Here is a 15,011-nt window from a genome sequence, read left to right as displayed (position 1 = left end):
CAACTAAATTTCTCAAAAACATATTTCTTTCCATTTCAAAAGTACAACACGCTTTTCCAATGATAACTTTAGGTAGTTAATATGAGTTGGCATTGTTACCCTCAATTCACTTAAGTAACCGTGAATTATAGTTACTCTTAAAAAAAAATAAAAAAAAATATACAAACGTGGTATGCTATTGTGGTGTTAACGGAACACGTCATGAGAAGTGTGCGTAGATGAAATATTTGGGAAGTGAATTCGAATTCTGAAGCACATGGCCACGTTTGTTCCTTCTTCTTCCATTTTCCGACCAACGTTGATTCGATGCACCAACGACCGTCGGGCGCTGTTTAACCGCATTGCTCCTGTTTATGATAACGTGCTCCACTCTGTGTTACTTTCTTCCTTTTTTCTGTTAGCTCTTTGATAACTTACGCCGTTTCTCTCTGTGTGCCTTTGGACAGCTGAATGACTTGCTTAGCGTTGGGCAACACCGGGTTTGGAAGCGAATGGCGGTGTCGTGGACTGGGTATTCCTCTTTCTTCGCTTTTTGCCATCGCATTTTCTTCAGAATATTGTAACCGTTGTATTTTCATTTCTTAATTGGGTATTCTCTGAATTTGGACACAGAGCGAAATTGGGAGACCGTGTGTTGGATGTGTGCTGTGGAAGTGGGGATTTGTCATTTCTCTTGTCCCACAAAGTAGGCTGTGATGGCAAGGTGTTTGATTTTAGTTTCTCATATTTCAATTGCTTTACTATGAATAGCAAGGCCTATTTGGATTCCTAAGGGAGAGAGAGAGGAAAAAACATTAAAGAAAATGAAATCGATTTCTATATAAAATCATAAACTAAATTAAAATTAAAATTTGGAAAAGATATACTTGCAGAAGATTTGTTTTTTCTTATTTTAATACACACACAATTCTAAATTAACAAGTTTGGTCTCTGAAGTTCCCATTGTGTGCCAATTTGGTTATGTGATTATAGTTTCTTAGACACCTCAGTAAACTTAACTTTTAACAAATCCCAAATGTCCATTGACAGAGGAACTAAAATCACATCTTTACAATATGGGAGAGACTAAAAGTGTAATAATTAAGCTTTAAATTTATTATGAATGTACTTTAAATGAGAGAAGAGGAATTTTACAGTTTCATCTAATTGTTTACTTTCATCTAATTATGTATTATCATGTATGATAAACTTATTGACTTTTACAATATCTATACAAAAAATTGTCCATGTCTAGCATGATTTCTCGTTGCTAACAGGACATTGCGCGTAAATGAAATTCATATATTATTATTATTATTATGCCTAAAGTTTTTTTTTTAATTAATCCGAAATTATTCTTATTCTAACTTTTTAAGCTTTAAGGAAATTATTATAGACATGAATGAACATGCTATAACTGAAAATATATAATTGAAGGACACTAAAAAAATATTTACATTGCAAGTAGAAGTGTATTTTAGTTAATTCTTCTTCTTATTGTTATAGCATTTTGAATTTTACAGTGAAATTGGTACATCGAATGTTTTGTGGTGCAGGTGATTGGCCTTGATTTCTCGAAGGATCAGTTATCGATTGCTTCATCCCGGCAGCAATTGCTTTCAAAGAAATGCTTCACGAATATTGAGTGAGCATGGGTAAATTTTGCAGTATGCAGACATTAATTATAACCTGGGGATTTTTTTAATATAAATTTAAACTCTTTTTCTACTTTTGAACCTTCTAAAAAACTTTTGGTCTAGTATAAAGATATTGGCAGTGTCGATATTAGAGTTCTTATTATGTTTGTGTTGTATCTTAGCATTCATTGATGCTGTGGGGAGGTAGTAATGGTTTGTTGCATCGTAGGTGGGTTGAAGGTGATGCTCTTGATTTGCCATTTATGGATGGTTGGTTTGATGCTATCACTATGGGCTATGGTCTTCGAAATGTGGTTGATAAACATAAGGCTATGCAGGAAATTTTCCGTGTCCTAAAAACTGGTGGGTTTTGTATCTCTATCCATTAACTTGATAATTGATGTTTATATGAAATTTGATACATTTTTTTTGTTTTGCTTTCCAGGCTCTACAGTGTCTATACTAGACTTTAATAAAAGCAATGAGTCACTAACTTCTGCAATTACGGTATATCTCAGCCTCACTGGTTGCTTTATATAAGATCTAATAATAATTTGCACAGCAATGCTTCTTCATTTTGAACAAGTATAGTTACCCTTCTGATCGTCTCAGTAAATTAAAAGGTTTGGCTTAAGATTAAAAATCAAGATAGGTGAAAGAAAAATGCATTTATTCTTTTCAGCAATGCTTTTGAGTGAGTTCATCAGTTTGATAGGACTGATGAAATCATCTTTGGTACTGCTTGTGTAAACGAATATTACCATATCTTATTCGTACAATTTTTTATTAATTTGCAGTTGTCATTTTGATTTCGTGAATTCACTGAAGGTAACTCCCACGTATTTACTTATGCTAGGAATGGATGATTGACAATGTTGTTGTTCCTGTTGCCTCTGGTTATGGTCTTTCAGAGGAATACAAATACCTTAAAAGTTCAATAAGAGAATTTTTAACAGGTTTGTTTTCAAGTGAATTTTTTTATCAGATCAGACTTTTTATAGGATTTTTACATTATGTTGTCTCACCTATTTCTTCTCCGTGCTTGAGATATATTGCGAAACTTTGTAAAGGATTTATTCTCAGTGCTATAGAATAGAATGACATAAGTTTGGCTGTGACTTGGGTTTTTAATTGTATGACTTGCCTTTGTTTCTGCAAATTTTATATAGTTTGGGACCATCTTGAAAGAATTTCCTAAAAGCCTTAGATTCAATCCAGTTAGGGGGTAGAAATGAAACAGGTCAGGCTATGCTTTTCCTTAAAAATAGGCCGGCCATATTTCTTAAAATATGAGACTCGAGCTTGACTTACTTACCGGATATATATCTTTTAAGGCCTAACTTTTTCTCACAGTTTGATTTCTTGAAAGCCTATTCAAAACTCTTTTCTTATAGCAGGGCCTTTTCAAAGGTTAATAACAAACTTCTAAATAGATTAATGGCGTAAGGCTTTGTGTAGAACATGAGCTTAAGTCTGTAAATATATATTTTCATAATGTTATAATTCAATAAAATAATAATACTATTGTTCTTATATTATTTGTATCTACTTAAATAGGTTGGTTTATTAGTTCTAATCTAAATGGATTTTGTAATGACCTTAAGTCTTTTGACTTGTTCTTGCCAAATAAGTTTTCAAAAAGGCTTTGTCAAACTTATTTAACAAATAGACGTAGCTTGAGCTTGCCTAATGTGGGTAAAGGTTATTGCCCCAATGAATTGCCTGGCTTATTCCCATTCCTAATAGTAATTGTTATTATAGCCTGAATATCAAACCCACTTGACTTATTGGCCAAGTGTATAACCTGACATAAGGATTATAAGGTTGATTTGATGGTAAAAGTGTAATGGAGGGAGGGATAGGTCATGGGTTCAAGTTTCTTACTAACAAAAAATATACATATTAACAGAGGAGAGGGATGCAATGCTGCAAAAATACTGCCCTCTAAGCTCAATAATTTATGATATCCTCCTTAACTTTAGCTTCACTCTCATAAGTGGGGTACAAGTTTGGAGCCTCCAATCGAGCTCAGTCTGTGGGAGGCTTGTGCAAACATTTTCAATTTTGATGATCCTCACATTGAAATGGTTACTTAGGGTTATGGATGTTTATTTAGTAAAATGTCCTAAGCACCAGCATAAAAGTTTCTTTTGTTCTTTTACACAACTTGAGTTCGAGTACATCTGATCTGACTAAGAACACCATAACTACATTTGTATGTTTTTATATTATATTTTATACTATATTATATGCGGGTGTGTGGTGCGGTGCTTTAGTCATCAATTTTGGCACCTATGTCCATTTAACATGTAATCATCTATCTATCTTGGTTATTTTTTGCAGGTGTTCATTAGGTTAGGGTACAATTGTCATTCCTAGTTGATAATCATGCAGTTAGTAATTGTGTATAATAATTGAAAATGATTAGCAAACAAATGGGACAAATAAATTATGTTCATTGCTGGTAGAACTTTGATAAGATTGATTCACTAATTTATGAACCTTCCTGTGATGCAGGGAAGGAATTGGAGAAACTTGCCTTGGAAGTAGGATTTTCTGCTGCCAGACATTACGAGATTGGTGGAGGCCTCATGGGGTGTTTGGTAGCTAAGCGTTAGATCAGATTTATGGATGTTTTTACAAACAGATTTACCGCCCTTGTGGATGACTCCGTACTCAGGTTGTAAAAACATAAATTACGCTGTTAATCCATATGCGTTACCATTGAATTAACAGTAGCTGAGCTATCGCCTAGCATTTTAATAATTTTATTTGCAGAGTTAAATGTTCCAAGGACATGCTTCAATCACATTTTCATATTTTTTCATATGATCTTCACTTAAATTGGACTCATTAAATATCAAAATATTAAAGGCTATAATCTTTTTTTCATTCTTTTCCCATTGAAAACTATTCTTTCGCAAATGAAATAAAAATAAATAATAACTGTATCCAAAAGTAGTAGTATTTATGAGCTGTTATGGAAATCAAATTAATCTATAACTGTATAACAATGTTACTATTGAACTGTACAGTATGCATTGTTTGCTTCCCATAGCCGTATTGGACATTTGGCTTTAAAGCTCCTCTTGTCTGAAGTATGCATTTCAAATAGCAAAGGATTGGATGCTTTATCAGCGACCTTAAGTGTCATAGGTATGAGGCAGACCTAGTTATTTGCCAACAAGCTGTGCTGCAGACATGCAGTGTGTAGGGATTTTCTCTGCATTCTCGTGGTCACCTGGGATAAAATGAGCTACGGGACATGGTAGCGATTGAATCAGCTGCATTAAGAGGATAAAATGGGTCACCACTTGTGTCATGAAGTTCCATGGTATTCTCATCCAGGAAGGGTGGATTAGAGGGAGCAATAAGATTCTCCTCCTTCTTTGTTAGCATCTGTAACGTCTTTGACATGATCGGTCGTAAAGAAGGGACCTCTTGGGTGCATAGAAGTCCTATGTGAACCACTCTTAAAATCTCATCCTTAACCTCGCTGTTGTGGTCTTCCTGTAAAACTAGATTTGGGTCAAATAATTGTTCAGCAGTCCCTGCCTGAAAATGCTTCCATGCCTGATCTTGCCAGAATATATTGGATAAAAGGAAGAACAGAATTGTTCCGTCAGTAATTTATTTTCTTAACCACAATCAATGCAACAGTCAGAAGAAAACAACCAAAGAATCTGCTACTGACCACTGTAACCAAGCTGTCTGAATACTCGGATACTTTGCTCCTGTTGTTCTGTCTACCAGTGACCATCTCTAGCAGCAACACTCCAAAACTATATACATCTGCCTTTTCTGTTAACTGACCATGTGCCAAGTACTCAGGAGCCATATACCCCCTGCAGGACCAAGAGTAAATGGTCATCTCAGATATAATATGCTTCAGTTTCCTGCAATAGCACCTGGCTCTTTCCCCCGTACTATTTTTTTTCAAAGCTATGCAATGATTTATGCAAAGATACTTACAAAGTTCCTGCAATGGCTGTACTTATATGGCTCTTGTCCTCTTGAAAGGACCTGGCCAAACCAAAATCTGCAATTTTAGCACGAAACTTTGCATCCAACAGGATGTTGCTGGCTTTTATATCTCTGTGAATTATCCTTGTCTTAGAGTTCTCATGCAGATAAACTAATCCTTCGGTTGTCCCGATGATAATTTCAAATCTCTTTTCCCAGTTCAATTCTTTGCCCTTGTTTTTATCTGTCGTGTTAAATTGACAAATATTAAAGTTAGTTCAAGTTATGATATATTTATAATCACTTTGTGATCAAAATGAGATGAATAGGTGAAAAGAGTAGTCAAGCCCACTGCACGATTTCAGTAATTACCAAAAATGAAGCGATCAAGACTTTTATTGGGCAGAAATTCATAAACAAGCAGACTTTCAGGTCCTGAACAACTGCATCCTAACAGTCTGACCAGATTCTTGTGTTCCAAACTACTAATTATGTTGACTTCGTTGTAGAAATCTGCTGCTCTTTGTCTGTTGTTGAAATATAACCTCTTGATAGCAATCTCTCTTCCATCAGCTAGAACTCCCTGCAATAGCAAATTGTAAGAGTGCTTTGATTTTGTACAATGATGGAGATATTTATCTTCAGAGAAGAGACGTACTTTATAAACTGTTCCAAATCCTCCTTGCCCTAACTTGTTATTTTCATGAAAAGATCCAGTAGCCTTGTCCAATGTAGAGTACTTGAAGTTCAAGCTTTTGTTCTGAAGTGATTTTGCTAGCTTTTCTGCATCATTTGAACCTAGAAACCAGAATGAACATTGAGATAGGTAAATATCCTTCACATAGTTGAGTGGTATCTCGTGATGATTAATCAATTTGTTTATTTTATAGACAAGGTGAAGAATCTCTTCAAAGATAAAAGAATTCATAAATATTATTTTTGTTTAAGAGGACAAGGACTATCATACAAATACGCAGCAGAAACAACCAATATTTGGTAGTTTAAGAGACAACATACTTTTTTTTCTAAGCAAGGTTTAAGGATTGAAATTTTTGAATGAAGAAAATAATTACTGAGAAAATCTTATCTCAAGTGTGTTCAGTTAGCTCAGCTTGAATTGGTTTGGCTCAAAACGGCGACATTATCGGTTTCGGTTATTTACCATTGGGGTGGGGGGAATGGAAGTGATAATAAAATATTTTAGGTTTCTCATTCTCTAGCTAATAAACACAGTTACAAATGAGACAATTACCTCTTCGTTTCTTCTGAATGTATCTTTGTTTCCATATATAAACTCCAATAGTCACTCCAACCACGGAAACAATCACCGAACTAACTACTACAACCACTATTACTGCCACATTACCTGCACAAGTCATCAAAATGAACTATACTCAAGATTCACGATTGCTCTCTAAACTTTTTTCATTCTCCATCCTAGCACAGATTGATGGTCCATTACGAATCTTGAAGAAAACTACAATTTATTTACCTCTTGAACTCCCAGTTTCTTGCTCTTTGTTAAGAAAATCTTTGTCTGAGTACCTCATGAAGCAGCCCGTGTTGAGCGCTCGTCCTTCTGACCAGGGCAAGCATCCCAATAAGGAAAAAAATGCATTCTCAAGACATGCTTTGCAAGACCTTTTGTCCAAAGTCCTCCAACAATCAGCCAGAACATAAACAGATTGGTTAGTTGCTCCTTCCACAGCAACATTCCCTCTGGCATATCCTTTGTTGTTGGGTGCATCTTGAACTGCTCTTGAAACTGCTTCCTTTGCTGCTGCTTGAAAACTTGAATTCTTCTTGGTCATGTTCCCACATACAGCTTTGTCTCCTGGTCCTGTATACTCATTAAAGAAACTATAATTCTCAGCCCTCATGAAGCAACCATCAAGGAAAATGCGACCAGAATTATAAGGGTAGCACTGGGGAAGAACCGTGCGTGCCTCAGCATAGCACAATACACAGTCAAGCAATGAAAGATCTCCATAACACTGGGCCAGGCCATAGTTAGTATCAGGTCCTGTCCCTACAACTGCTGTGCCAAAGCCAGTTTTGCGCATCTCATCACTGATCTTATCCATAGTTGCAACAAAATTGGGAACAAAGATAGTAGTATTGTGCTCTCGTACATGGCCACATGTTATTAGGACGGTCTTGGCCCTTGGTTCTGCTATAACAGTCTTTGATAGCAGTAGTAATTTGATGAGAAGTGAAAGGTTGCATAAAAAGACGAGATAGACTACTTTCTTCATTTTTAGAACATCCAATCAAAGTAAATTTCTCTGGTGGGCTATTCACTAGAAACTGTGAAAAAAAAGGGAGGGTTTAGAATATTTGTGTGGTGTGTCTGATAAAGAAAGTCATACCATGTTCAAATTTTACGATTTCTGTTAGTGAATCAGAAACAAGCAAGAAGTTTATCTAATAGGTTCAACTGCTTGTTTTTTGTTTTTATCAGCAAAGAAGGTGCAAATGCTTGTTATGCTTAAGCTAAATTGGTTACAACGTGTTTCAACAACTATATCACAAATTTAATGTCACATGATGTGAGGTTGAATTCCAAAACTTATCTGTTCTTGAGAAGAAAGGCAAGTTGAAGACCAAGAGGGGCTTTGGAAGAGAAACATTCGTAAAGTAAAGTAACCTCTAACGTGTGAACAGAAGAGGGCAGAATCTCAAGTCGGTACTTCCCTTTTATGTGCCATCCTCCAAGTCTCAAAGAATGAAAGAAAGTACTGCAGCTTTGGCAATCATTATTAGAAAAGTAGATTTTGGTTCTTTTTTCCTTGTTTATTACACAGATGCAAAAAAATACTACAGTTTAAGACTTGCTCACACTTGCATGACGTATGAATGATGCTGATGAATATTAAGTATCGGACCAACTGTTTGAAAAATGAGGTGCAGAATAGAAGGCACTCCACCCCAGGCCCCACTTTGGATTAATAATAATAATTTATTAACAATCATTTTTTTAATGAACTTTTAAAGAATGCTGCTAAATAAAATAAAATTGTTAAGACCGTTGGTGGAGGTGGTGTGAGACACAAAGTAGAGTATGAAAGTGAGGGAGAAGTTGAAGGAGATGAAAAAATAGGAAAAGAATATAAGTAAACTTCTGTGAGCTGTTTATGTTTTCTTAAAAGACTTGTAAAAACATATTATTTTAAAAATAATAACTAAATTAAAGTTTTTATTATTATTTTAAGTATAGTGTACAATTACAACATTACCTACATAAAAAGAAGATGATGAAATAATAGATAATTTTTCCCATACACTTTCAATTCAAACATAAAGAAAAATAAAAAAGTGGGTATTGAAATAAAAACCTTTCCCCCACAACAAAACCTACCCCATTTATTATCTATCAACTGAGAACGGACCCCGCACGTGCCAACAACCATTCATGTCATTCCACACGAACCAAACCAGTGATGAACGACACAGTCTTAAGAAAACCAAAAAAAGAAGAGTGAACCAAAAATAAGTCTTGTTGTAGATGTCGCTTAGTTTGTTTTACAATACCTCGAAAGCAAGAACATAAAAATAGGAAAGGAGGGAAGAGAATTTTAGAGGAAATGGTTACTTACCTATGATTTGATCTGCATAGAAAAAGAAGCAGCAATGGAAAATGGGAAGTGAATTGAAGTTGTTGGTGTGAGAGAATTGAAAGATTTAACAGGATGGCAAGTCAATGAAGGTTGAGACAAAAACTGAGTAATGTAAATTTCAAAATGGGAAGTGTTTTGGTATGCAGAGAGTTGAATCGGTAAAACATAGTATGACAGTAACAGGAGTAGTGTATGGAAGCAGCGAGGTAACGTCATACCTTTGAATCGTTCTACATTTTTGAGGTAGTCAGTGTACTATGAATTTACCATCCTGCCCTGCATTTTTAATGTTTCAGTTACCCTGTAAAAACGAATGTTGGTGTAACACAAAATGTCGTTTCACTTATTAAGGTTGTGTTTTAATTGAGGGTCGGAAGTTCGAGAATTTGAGGATTTAGGAAGAAAGTGTTAAGAAAATAAGTGTGTTTGGATTGGGGTATGTTAATATGGATTTGTGAGAAAAATTTATTAAAGTTTTTAAGTGATGGGATAATGTGGGTATTTTTATTTTTCTTAAAGATGTAAAATGTGAGATTATAAATTTACCATTATCTTTAAAAAAATAGAATAATAAAATATTATGTATTTTTGTTAAATTTGGATGAATTAAAATTAATAGTAGTATAATTCGATATAGTTGAATAATTAATTTTGAAAAAATAATTTACATGTAATTTTTTTAATATATATATATATATATATAAATTGTCAATTTTTATAAAGAAATAAATAATTTAAATATTCATAAATTTAAAAATTATATTTAGAAAATACTTTTGTATTAAATGTAAATAATATTATTATATTTATTATAATAATAATAATTATTATATAAGTTGTTTATTTTAAATAATTAAATATTTTTGTATTAAAATTTTATTTTATTATTAATTATTATTATTTTGTTTTATTACAATATTTGTGTTAGTTAAAATTATTTAATAACTAATATTTGTATTGCAATGTAGTTTTTATTAATGAAAAATGCATTAAAAGGATTATGAAATCATAACGGCTATCAATAAACTAGTTATAAAAAATTAAATAACAACTATAACAAGGTTAAACATGAAAAATAACAATAACATAATTATAATACAATCATTGTCATTGATGACGTTCAATTTGATTCATCAACCTTCTAGTCAGTCCATCTTTTCATCAACCCTGTCAAAACGAGTGTCAAACAAGTCTAAACGTGTGCTCATATCAACCTCATGCTTATCATACTTTCCTGAATATTTTGAATCTCGTCCCAAATTTGGGTTAACATTTATGCATAAGGAGGGATTGAGGGTTGAAGTTGACCACCTTGAACATGTTTTTCTATTAATGGTAGATCTTCATCATCTTCTTCGTCTTGGTCGTCAGACCTACCAAGTTGCCAAACACCATTTAATTGGTAGATATTCAACTTTCTCATACTTTTCTTCCTGAAGTAGTGATTTCATTTTAGCATGACTGATGATCGTTTGACAAGTCCAACCCATATACCTACATGATCAGTGTTATCAAAATGATGTTTGGAAGAAGTATGTTGTTATCCTGACATTTCATCATGTGTTGCATGATATAATGGGGTCAGTTAATCAATATATTATTTTTTATGAACCATAACATGAAAATATCTTCATTCAACATTTGTGAGAAGTTGAATGTTATTAATCACTTACTTTTACTTGCAAAAGTTTAGTATGAGTAGAGTTTTTTTGTCTAAAAAATTATGAGAAGTGATATACCCAATCCAATTATTCAATATCACACTCGTAGAAGGAAAAATACAAAAGAAAGGATTATAAAAACAAGCATAAACCATAGTCATTTTACTTGGTCATGGCTATCCAATTAGGAGGTCATAGTGAGGGATGTCTTACAAAGTATATTTTAGATAACTAGGAATTTGAATCCATGTTTACTCTGAAAATTGGAATTGCAACAAACCCCTTATCATATAAGAAGCTTGTTGAAGACAAGAAATAGTATAATCTAGATTAACCATGAATATTTTATTATTTAAGTATAAAATTTATAAATACAAAAAATTTAAGTATTTATATTTTATTTCAAAAAAACCATCACCCTAAAACATTTCTCTTTACCCTTTTTATATTTTCTCTAGATTTTGGATAAATTTGTTTACTCCTTCGTAAATCATAGTTTGTCACAGGTAATCTGGTGGAGAAGAGAGCTATTTTATCTTAGAATTATTTTAGAGTAAGTTTCTCTTTTCTCATTTTTAGTCTATTTTTAGAAATTTTGTATGTTTAAGGACTAGAGTTTGCATGTAGTCCTTCTAGAGCAAAGATGGATCTATGTTAGTTCAGAATCATAAGGGTATAATCAGATAATTGATAAGAGATTTCTAGGTCAGGTTTAGCTTTCTTGTGAGAATAATTAAATTGGGAGCTTAAACTTGATTTGAGCAAGCTAGACACATAAGGGAAGCTAATTAAGATTTTATAGTATCTTAGGATAAATGATCTAGATTTGAAAATGAAATGGTCACAATAATTGATTTTATGTAGAGATTGTGTGTTATTTGAATGTTTGAAATGTTTCAGTTTGAGATCAAATTGTTTAATTTAAATGAATGGAATTTTTGTGTGTTTATCTAGTTTGACTTAGACTACTGCACATGTGACAAATTGCTTCAACTTGTGGTTATTTTGAAGCAAAATATTCAATATTAAGCATAAAAATGAAATGAAAAGTTAGCTCAAACCCATTTGAAGAATAATTATTTTGCAGGATTTTTGAATTATGCAAAGTCGTTGAATAAGTAGAATCCTCGTTGGACGAGTCAGGATTTTTTCACACATGAGTCTTCCAAAAGTAGATGTGAGTAACTTGTGACATGAAAAGTAACCCAAACTTAGACACTTGATTATGATATATGTAAATGATTGATTTTGAAATTGTATTCATTGAAATATATGGACGAGTAAGTAATAATAGATTTCACTATTTCATAGATACTGATACACCTATTTTGTGTACATAATTTTTTACAATTTTACCTTTTAGATTTTTTTTTTTAATTTTAAATGATTTTTCACAATAAAAACTACCTACACAATAAAAAATTACCTGAAATTTTAAAAGTTATATATTTTTTTAACTACTTATAATAATAAAAAATTATAATTTTTTTATTTCAATAGTTACTAGAATAATAGTAATTTAAAAAAATGTACAATATTTAAATTATTTATCTTTTAATAAATAAATAAATAAATTATATATTCAATGAAATAAATAATTGAATTATTTTATTTTATTTTAAAATAATTAAATAACTTCACCTTTAAATATATCTCTTGTGTTTACACAAGTTCTTACAATTCTACCTTTAAATGATTATTTTTTAAAATTGAAATAAATACTTGAAATAAAATTATTTGAAATTTACAATAAATAATGTCATACATTATTTTATTCATGTAGATCATGTTCTTTCTTGTATGTTCATCGTTTGCAAGTTTATTTTATTGCACGAAACTAATAACAAACAAATAAAAATAAATAATAAAATTTAATAAAAAGATAGTTACTTTGTGAAAATATAAACTTAATTGTGTAGATTTATACATAATAATGTACATATTTTTATTTATTATTTTACTGTACAAGATAATTTAATATCAAATAATAATGTTATAATAACAAATTTTGTGTAAACAAATATCTACCTTTATGATGTTATTATTTATTAAATCTTTTATTATAGATTATATATTTTTAACCGTCTAAATATATGACATTAGTTTTTATGTAATTTTTTAAAACTAAAAAATTATAGAAATGTGTTTTACAAAGAATTAAGAAGATTTTTAAAGGTAAATTATATTTTTTACTTACATAATATTAATTTACTCAATTATTATTATAGTTTAATAAATAAATTTATTAACAATATTTTTACAGAATTATAGGGAAACTTAAATAGACCTTGAACAATAATTTTTATTTGGTCTCTTAAATAAAAACAATTTATTATTAGAAGATCATGAGGCTGTGTAAAAGTTTTTTTCGTTTTTAGAGCAAGTGTTAATAGAATTTTATAGTAAAATTTGTAATAACATTTGTAAATTTACTTCATATTTAATAAAATTATAGTTATTATAAATTTATAGTAAAGGAAAAACAACACTTTTAAATATTTAGAAAGTAGAGAAATAATGTTTGAATTGTTAGAGTAGATGTGTGAGAAAGTTTCTTGGGGTTTATGAGTGATGTGATGTGAGAAAATTTTTAATATTTTTAAAAGATATAAAATATAAGTTTACAAATTTACCACTATTTTTAAAAATATTTGAATAATAAAATGTAACATGTTTTTGTGTAAATTTGAATTAATTAAAATTTTTGTAAATTTTTTACTATCATTGAATAATTATTTTAAAAAAACACGAATCTCTTATAATCTCGAGACATGAAATTTTTTCATAAAAATAAATTTTTTGGATGTGATTATTATGATTAAAATTTTAATTAATAAAAAATTAAGATTATAAATTTATCTATAAAAAGACTAATTAATTAATTTATATATTTATTTTTTATAATCTATACCTATATATAAATGAGATTTTCCTCTTAACTGCTCTTATTTTTTTTTTCCTATTTTATCCTTATATTAATATTTAATTTTATTATTGTATTATGGTCTCAGAGTCTCTTTGCTCATGTTGTGATTCTCCATTAATGCTTCTCCAAAATCAAAGAATCCTAATTTTAAAATATTTTCAATTTAAGAACTCTAATTTTAAAATTATGATTTATAGATTAAGGTTTTCATTCCTCTATAATAGATCCCTAATTGTCCTAAAACATCAAAGTCAAAGAACCCTAATTTTAATTACTCCCAATTGAAGAACCCTAATTTTAAAATTAGGGGTTTATGAAGTGTGCCTCTTTATGTCATTTTGAAAACTTTCATTAATTGAATTTTTAATTCAATTGAAGAAAGATGAAACTGCAATCATCTTTTCCTGTGGCACTTTTAGTTATGGTTGAGACTTTCTTTACCTGGTATTACTGGGCTCGGAAATTCACAGCATCATAAATTGAAGAAAGATGAAAATGTACAACTTAAATTCGTTCCAGCACGAATTCACAATTAATCATTTACTTTAATTAATTCATGTGCACCTTACGGCTTTACGTCATTTTTTTTTAAAGTTTAATTAAAGTTTTAATTCAAATTTTATTATGTTATTATTATTAATTAATTCAATTTGAATTATATTAAAGTTTAATTAAAGTTTTAATGAAATTTTATTATGTTTTAATGTAATTTTATTTGCATTAAATTAAAGTTTAATTAAAGTTTTAATGAAATTTTATTATGTCATAATGTAATTTAATTTGCATTAAATTAAAGTTTAATTAATTGATTGAAAGTGAGGAATGGAAAATTATATTTCCGCTTTATGTATTTAATTTTAAATTGAAATTTTGGAATTACTTGTATGATGGATTTGTAATCACCAAAGCGATCAAATCTTTAAGTTTTATTTAATTCCAAATTATGGATGAAATTTTATATAATGATATTATTTATGGAATTATTTGCATGATAGATTTGTAATCACCAAAATGATCAAATCTTTAAGTTTTATTTAATTCCAAATTATGGATGAATTTTATTTCAATTAATGATATAATTTCTGGAATTATTTGTATGATAGATTTGTTAATCACCAAAGTGATCAAATCTTTAAGTTTTATTTAATTCCAGATTACTGATAAATTTTATTCCAATTACCTATAGAATGGATGCTAAATTATTTATATATATGGGTAAATGGAAATT

At 30.5% G+C, this 15,011-nt stretch overlaps 2 protein-coding genes across 6 annotated transcripts; one reads left to right on the top strand and one right to left on the bottom strand.

The window, feature by feature from the left end:
• Positions 1-150: 150 nt before the first annotated feature.
• Positions 151-4,349, top strand: LOC137810554 (2-phytyl-1,4-beta-naphthoquinone methyltransferase, chloroplastic). The gene is made up of 8 exons (XM_068611897.1): positions 151-361; positions 447-511; positions 613-703; positions 1,536-1,624; positions 1,846-1,979; positions 2,062-2,123; positions 2,473-2,572; positions 4,134-4,349. Exons 1-8 carry the CDS (start codon positions 257-259, stop codon positions 4,232-4,234), a joined length of 747 nt encoding a protein of 248 aa, XP_068467998.1. The 5' UTR covers positions 151-256; the 3' UTR covers positions 4,235-4,349.
• Positions 4,350-4,484: 135 nt separating this feature from the next.
• Positions 4,485-9,407, bottom strand: LOC137810552 (cysteine-rich receptor-like protein kinase 2). Of its 5 annotated transcripts, none has more exons than XM_068611895.1 (8): positions 9,176-9,407; positions 7,072-7,886; positions 6,832-6,945; positions 6,238-6,377; positions 5,952-6,162; positions 5,589-5,823; positions 5,311-5,461; positions 4,485-5,189 (listed from the first exon to the last, which is right to left on the bottom strand). In XM_068611895.1, the coding sequence occupies exons 2-8, from the start codon at positions 7,832-7,834 to the stop codon at positions 4,854-4,856; spliced, it is 1,950 nt and encodes a 649-aa protein (XP_068467996.1). In that variant the 5' UTR covers positions 7,835-7,886; positions 9,176-9,407; the 3' UTR covers positions 4,485-4,853. The 5 variants fall into 5 exon arrangements, with proteins under 5 accessions (XP_068467996.1, XP_068467994.1, XP_068467993.1 ...); XM_068611893.1 differs by lacking the exon at positions 9,176-9,407 and adding an exon at positions 8,149-8,379; XM_068611892.1 differs by lacking the exon at positions 9,176-9,407 and adding an exon at positions 8,153-8,340 and having other exon boundaries at positions 7,072-7,888.
• Between the last annotated feature and the right edge of the window lie 5,604 nt (positions 9,408-15,011).

Source organism: Phaseolus vulgaris, chromosome 2 (genome assembly GCF_000499845.2).
Source record: "Phaseolus vulgaris cultivar G19833 chromosome 2, P. vulgaris v2.0, whole genome shotgun sequence".
NCBI classification, from domain to species: Eukaryota; Viridiplantae; Streptophyta; class Magnoliopsida; order Fabales; family Fabaceae; genus Phaseolus; species Phaseolus vulgaris.
Note: the sequence above shows the minus strand (reverse complement) of the source record. Positions and strands in the feature narration are given on the sequence as shown.

What these genes read in the sequence shown, in the direction of transcription:
- LOC137810552 (XM_068611895.1), bottom strand. Translation starts at nt 7,834, where the DNA reads ATGAAGAAAGTAGTCTATCTCGTCTTTTTATGCAACCTTTCACTTCTC. An exon ending in GATTTGGAACAGTTTATAAA is followed by an intron (nt 6,163 to 6,237) that starts GTACGTCTCTTC and finishes TTGCTATTGCAG; the next exon opens with GGAGTTCTAGCTGATGGAAG. An exon ending in ACAGCCATTGCAGGAACTTT is followed by an intron (nt 5,462 to 5,588) that starts GTAAGTATCTTT and finishes TTGGTCCTGCAG; the next exon opens with GGGGTATATGGCTCCTGAGT.
- LOC137810554 (XM_068611897.1), top strand. Translation starts at nt 257, where the DNA reads ATGGCCACGTTTGTTCCTTCTTCTTCCATTTTCCGACCAACGTTGATT. An exon ending in AAGTAGGCTGTGATGGCAAG is followed by an intron (nt 704 to 1,535) that starts GTGTTTGATTTT and finishes TTTGTGGTGCAG; the next exon opens with GTGATTGGCCTTGATTTCTC. An exon ending in TTTCCGTGTCCTAAAAACTG is followed by an intron (nt 1,980 to 2,061) that starts GTGGGTTTTGTA and finishes TTTGCTTTCCAG; the next exon opens with GCTCTACAGTGTCTATACTA.